Raw genomic sequence first — 6,666 nt, forward strand, 5'->3', positions numbered from 1 at the left:
CAAAATTGAATAAGAATGAGATTTTAGCCACTCCAATCCTCTGCAGTTTTGTGGCTCCCAAACTGCCGAGGAAGTTGAGGTTGTACCTGAACCCACTGAACAACTCATCGAGGAGGTTTCGAAGTACTCTATGGTTATTCACCTAGACATTTTGGGGTCGATACATCTGTAGCAGTGCAAGTGACTGTGACCTTAAGCAATGGTTACAGGATCGGAAAATCATCACCAAGCTAGTCCAGCAACATCTCCTTCGGGCACAGTCTTGGATGAAGAGACAAGCGGACAAAAAACAGAACTGAACGTGTATTCCAAGTTGGCGACCAAGTATATCTTAAACTGTAGCCATACGTGCAATCGCCAGTGGCACCTCGTGCTAATCAGAATCTGGCCTTCAAATTTTTTGGACCATATTCTATTCTTCAACGTAACGGACCATCAGCATACAAACTCCAACTACCTGACCATTCGACCATCCACCTGGTCTTTCACGTATCTCAGCTCAAATCAGCTCTGGGCAGTCAGCATCAATTTGTTCCTGAGTTACTTCCAGGCTCCAGCTACTAACCCATTGCTAGTGCCTCTCCAGGTAGGGAGCGAAAAGACTTGGCGAATAAGAAGAACTCTCACACGGCGACCGAGCGGAGTTGTTACCCAGATCGAGAACTCGTGTTAATACAAATACATACGTGTTCCAGTGTGTGAGTTAACATCTAGGGCTCTAGGCGCGCAGGTGATGGAAGGAGGGATTGTGATATGAATTGGCGACATCGATATGTTTCGACAAATATCATCAAAGGGTCGAAGGTTGAATTGGACATTTGCTCCATTAAATCTAAGAAATGAATAAAATAGCCGGTGTGGTGCGTTTTAGCAAATAGAAACGATTTTTGTGATGGTAGTCGGCATATTCCATTTTTTGGTGGTGTTCAGCGACATATTGTACGTTCCAAAATTTCTTTTTCTATCTTTGTGGGCGTAGAACAGAACAGAAAAGAACAAGGTTGCGCATACAGACATCCCGATCAAAGAGTGCGCTATTTCAAAAGAGAAGCGTGTTGTTCGGGCTATCAACCATTCAACGACATATTGAATTTTCTGCCTTGTTCCCTACAAAATTTCAAGATAGATCTGAAATCTGAATGAAGCGTGAGTATATGAGCCTAGGCTGCAGGATGCTCAAACTGAGGATGAAAAGACACATCAATTCGGACCTCTTGAGAGCAACGCGCTCAGTCGTCAATGCCGGTTTGAAGTGGCGCAATAGCGCGTTGCACACTTGGACTTTGTAGTCCAAGTCCTAGTACCGGTAAACTTTATGGGCTTGTCAAATAGTCTTTTTAGGTATGTTAGGAACCTCTAAAGATAATTGTTATGTATGTGTTCTAAACAGTCTAATTTAAATATCAACTAATTGTTAGCTAGATACTCCACTAACAATTAGTTCATTAGCTGGATTAGAACGACTAGTATTTAGCAAAAGACAATATACCTCATATCCTTTTAACATAGCCCTCGGTCTCCACTCGATTCAGGGGCACTATTAAGAGATTAGTAGTGCAACCAACTTATTAGCCAGAGCCTCCAAACAACGTCCAACTAATAATTAGGCAACTAAATAGTTAAATATCTCATTTCATCTAATAATTTATTAGCCGACTAATTATTAGTTATACAGATTCTAAACAAGCCTTGAAGCTCATTTAACATGTTTCATGTGTAATGTACTAGTATGTAGTAACGACTGATGAAGAGAAGGGAAGAAATATTCACTGTTACTATCACCTACTCCTAGTACACCTAAGTTTAGTCACTCAGTTTCAGGACTCCTTTTGCCGATTTACTTGGAACTCCTTTTTTAGTGAATCTATCTTCAAAATGTACTATTCGTTAGAATCAGCCAATGCAACCAAACTCACTACAAAACTAGCGAACAAATTCAGACGAGAGCCAACAGGACTAACAAAACTAGCGAATGGCCATTGATTTTTGTTTTTTCCTTACACGTTGACTTGGAAATATCTAGTCTAGTTTTTTAAATTGTAGGCGGGTGCCGAAAAGATTACGCTAAATCATGCCAGCGTGTTCATCTGCCTATCTAGATTCTACTTGATACGAATATAGACTACTATAGCGCTCAATCAAGGACATAGGCTCTGGCTACCTTGTTCAGTGGGATTTTGTTTACATCTTGGTTGACTATAAGAGAAAAGACAGTCAATTACCCCATCGTCACCAAAAAAAAAAGCAACAACTAATCATTCGTGGTACGTCGGGGTTTGCTCTGCTTCAGGTATCGCGGCCACCGCAGCAGAGCTCCTGGATGACGCGCGCGCGGCGGTCCGGGTGGAGGCTGACGATGATCCAGAGGAAGACGAGGACGGCGGCCCAGATGAGGAGGTCCAGCGACAGGTGCGTCTTGGGCTGCGACACCACGAAGGTGAGCACCAGGCTGGAGTAGGCCACCACGAAGGACCAGCGCACGTGGCGCGAGTCAACGGGCATCCGCACCAGCAGGCTCAGCGTCATCATCATGGAGCTCGCGAACCCCACCCAGCTCGCGCCCATGAACACCCAGTACCTGCACAACGACGACGTCTCAGGCCACACAGCTCGCGCAGAAGCCAAGCCGCGGCCGAAACGAACCGTACACGGTACACAGACACAGTACGTACCTTGGCCGGTGCAGGTCGCGCATGATGGGGTCGCCGGCGCGGTACGTGACCTGCTCCTTGCCGTCCCTCGACGCCGCCGTCGTGTCCTGCTGCCAGTAGCCGCCGGGGATGCTGGTGCCGAGCTGGTAGGTGAGCGTGGTGATCAGCGTGGCCACCACCAGCAGCGTGTTGGCGTCGTTGCCCACCCAGGTGTGGGGGCCGCCGCCGAGCTGCTGCTGGTTCACGGAGGCGGGCTGCCCGCGAACTGGCAGCGGCGGGAACACGCCGCCGTTGCCGCCCATCTCCAGGTCACCCGCCGCCGCCGCCGCGTTTGGGTGCACGCGAGGCTGAGCCATGGGACGCACGCAGCGCACACGACACACGCGCGCGGGCTAACAAGCGAGGGATTGTTAGGTTGATGGAACCGATCGGTGGGAGCTGAGGTTTGGTGTGGGAAATTAAACTTGGAGTAGTGTTGGATGAATGAGAGGGAGCGAAGGAAGAAGGATAGGATATGCAACTCTTCCAGACCCAGAGTGCAGTGCAGTGCCCCAAGTCAAGTCAACTCATCTTGTCCCTAACGCGTTTGCAACTTGTGATAGTACACGGCGGCGCGATTTTGTGAGTTGAATCGTTCAGCGTATGCATTACCTCAGGTAATGCCACACCCATTCAGGTAATGCCACACCCATGTAGTACCCCCAAGAACAACAGTTACCCCGGTCCGTTAAGATGGAGGCCATATCCTGTGCAATCGTCGGTGCACGCATGCAATCAATCAATCCAAATCATCCATTGCACATCCAACGTTCCCTGCTATATTTGCGTTTACACCCTCCCGCCTCATCCTTTATCTCCCCCAACCTGGTGCTTGCTTTTTGCCAGATGCCCCCTGCTCTCCTGGATAGGGTAACGCGAGCTCCAGTATTGTCGGGGACCATAATTAGGGGTACCCTCAAGACGCGCTAATTCTCAGCTGGTAACCCCCATCAGCATGAAGCTGCAAAGGCCTGATGGGTACGATTAAGTCAGGGATCAGTCCACACGAGTGACTCGATCACGCTTCACCCGAGCCTAGCCTCGGCCAAGGGCAGCCGACCTCGAGAGACTTCCGTCTCGCCCGAGGCCCCCTTTTTATGGCGGACACATCACCGGCTCGCCCGAGGCCTTGGCTTCGCTCAGAAGCAACCTTGACTAAATCGCCGCACCGACTGACCAAATTGCAGGGGCATTTAACGCAAAGGTGGTCTGACACCTTCATCCTGACACGCGCCCCCGGCAAAGCCGAAGTGACCGCCGTCACTCCACCGCTCCACTGGCCAGTCTGACAGAAGGACAGCGCCGCCTGCGCCACTCCGACTGCAGTGCCACTCGACAGAGTGAGCCTGACAGGCAGTCAGGCCTTGCCAAAGGCACCACGGCGAACTCCGCCCCGCCCGACCCTAGGGCTCGGACTCGGGCTAAGACTCGGAAGACGGCGAACTCCGCTCCGCCCGACCCCAGGGCTCGGACTCGGGCTAAGACCCGGAAGACGGCGAACTCCGCTCCGCCCGACCCCAGGGCTCGGACTCGGGCTAAGACCCGGAAGACGGCGAACTCCGCTCCGCCCGACCCCAGGGCTCGGACTCGGGCTAAGACCCGGAAGACGGCGAACTCCGCTCCGCCCGACCCCAGGGCTCGGACTCGGGCTAAGACCCGGAAGACGGCGAACTCCGCTCCGCCCGACCCCAGGGCTCGGACTCGGGCTAAGACCCGGAAGACAACGAAACTCCGCTCCGCCCGACCCCAGGGCTCGGACTCGGGCTAAGACCCGGAAGACGACGAAACTCCGTCTCGCCCGACCCCAGGGCTCGGACTCCGCCCTGGCCTCGGCCGAACGACTTCCGCCTCGCCCGACCCCATGGCTCGGGCTCGGCCACGGCAACGGAAGGCAGACTCATCCTCGGCTTCGGAGGAACCCCCACGTCGCCCTGCCTAGGACACAGACCGCCACGTCAACAGGAAGCGCCATCATCATCCTACCCCGAATCGACTCGGGTCACGGAGAACAAGACCGGCGTCCCATCCGGCCAGCTCCGCCGGAGGGGCAATTATGGCGCTCCACAAGCTCTATGACGACGGCGGCCCCCCAGCTCTCTTACGGAAGCAGGACGACGTCAGCAGGGACTCGACCGCTCCAACAGCTGTCCCTCCGCCAGGCTCCGCCGCACCTCCGACAGCCACGACATCACGCCAGCAGGGTGCCCAGATCTCTCCGGCTGCCACATTGGCATGTACTTAGGGCGCTAGCTCTCCCTCCGCTAGACACGTAGCACTCTGCTACACCCCCCATTGTACACCTGGATCCTCTCCTTACGACTATAAAAGGGAGGACCAGGGCCTTCTTAGAGAAGGTTGGCCGCGCGGGACCGAGGACGGGACAGGCGCTCTCCTGGGGCCGCTCGCTTCCCTCACCCGCGTGGACGCTTGTAACCCCCCTACTGCAAGCGCACCTGACCTGGGCGCGGGACGAACACGAAGGCCGCGGGACTTCCACCTCTCTCACGCTCGACTCCGGCCACCTCGCCTCTCCCCCCCTTCGCGCTCGCCCACGCGCTCGACCCATCTGGGCTGGGGCACGCAGCACACTCACTCGTCGGCTTAGGGACCCCCCTGTCTCGAAACGCCGACAGTTGGCGCGCCAGGTAGGGGCCTGCTGCGTGCTGACGAACAGCTCCCCGTCAAGCTCCAGATGGGCAGTCTCCAGCAACCTCTCCGGCCCGGGACGGTGCTTCGTTTCGGGACTCTTGAGTTCATGTCCTTCGACGGCAGCTACGACATGATACTTCTTCCACCGCCGCGCGACTACGACAATGGCGGCCGACAACCCGCCCGCCGGCGGCGGAATCGACGACGTCTTCCCCGCGTGGTGGAAGGGCAACATTCGGGCTCGCCCCGTTCTCTCCCCCGCCAACGGAGGAGGAGGCGGGGCCGTCAAGGCCAGGAGGGAGGCCGCGCTTCGTCGGCCGTCGAGCGAATCGACGCCCCCGACGCCCCGACGGAAGGCACGCCGGACGTCGACCTCGCGTTCAAGACGGAGGCAAGCGCCGTCCCCCCGCGGCACGTCGACCCCGAGCAAGAAGACGACGCCGGCGCGCTCGCGGAAAGCCTGCAGGACGTCGCCCTCGAACCAGAGTTGACGGTGCAACCAGTCCCCGATGTGACTACGTCGCTCCTCGTCGACAAAAAGGTACCGACTAACTCCCATCTTGCGTCATTTCGACTCGGCCTCAACCCGCCAAACGACCTCGTTTTGGCGGGCGCTCTCCTTGAGGCGAGTGCAACCCCACTGAGGTTCCGTATGCGGTCGCCTTGGGACCGACTGACGGACGTCTCGACATACGGGCCCTCTGGGTCCGAGGAAGATGACGATCCCAGCATCGCTTGGGATTTCTCCAGACTTGGCAACCCCAGTGCCGTGCGGGACTTCATGACCGCATGTGACTACTGCCTATCCGACTGTTCTGATGGAAGCCGCAGCCTTGGCGACGAGAGCTGCGGCCCAAGCCGCGAATGTTTCCACATCGAGCTAGGGAATCCCTCCGAAGGCAACCATCTTGGCATGCCGGAGGACGGTGATCTCCCTAGGCTGGTGCCTCGCGCCGACATCCCACGGGAGCTAGCTGTGGTCCCCGCTCCGGCGGGGGGTTACGACCCACAACTCGAGCAAGTCCGCGAGGCGCAGGCCAGGCTCAACGAGGGAACAGGAGCGCTTGAGCCGATCCGTCGGGACGTCGGACAGGCATGGGTGGGCCAACCCCTGGCCGGAGAAATACGTCACCTGCCCCAAGGTATCCAGCACCGCGTCGCCAACGATGTCAGGATCAGGCCGCCGCCCGCATCCAGCGGGGTTGGTCAGAACCTGGCAACCGCAGCGATGCTCATCCGCGCGATGCCGGAGCCGTCAACCACCGAGGGTCGGCGAATCCAGGGAGAACTCAAGAATCTCCTGGAAGGCGCTGCGGCCCGGCGGGCC

The 6,666-nt window shown here is 56.2% G+C and overlaps 1 protein-coding gene across 1 annotated transcript; it reads right to left on the bottom strand.

Annotated features, from left to right (window-relative positions):
- Nucleotides 1-1,965: 1,965 nt before the first annotated feature.
- Nucleotides 1,966-3,136, bottom strand: LOC100278628 (uncharacterized). The gene is given in 2 exon segments (NM_001151842.2): nt 1,966-2,578; nt 2,673-3,136. Coding segments are annotated over 2 exon segments (627 nt in total). The 5' UTR covers nt 3,008-3,136; the 3' UTR covers nt 1,966-2,286.
- Nucleotides 3,137-6,666: the final 3,530 nt, after the last annotated feature.

This window comes from Zea mays, chromosome 1 (genome assembly GCF_902167145.1).
Source record: "Zea mays cultivar B73 chromosome 1, Zm-B73-REFERENCE-NAM-5.0, whole genome shotgun sequence".
Classification (NCBI taxonomy): domain Eukaryota; kingdom Viridiplantae; phylum Streptophyta; class Magnoliopsida; order Poales; family Poaceae; genus Zea; species Zea mays.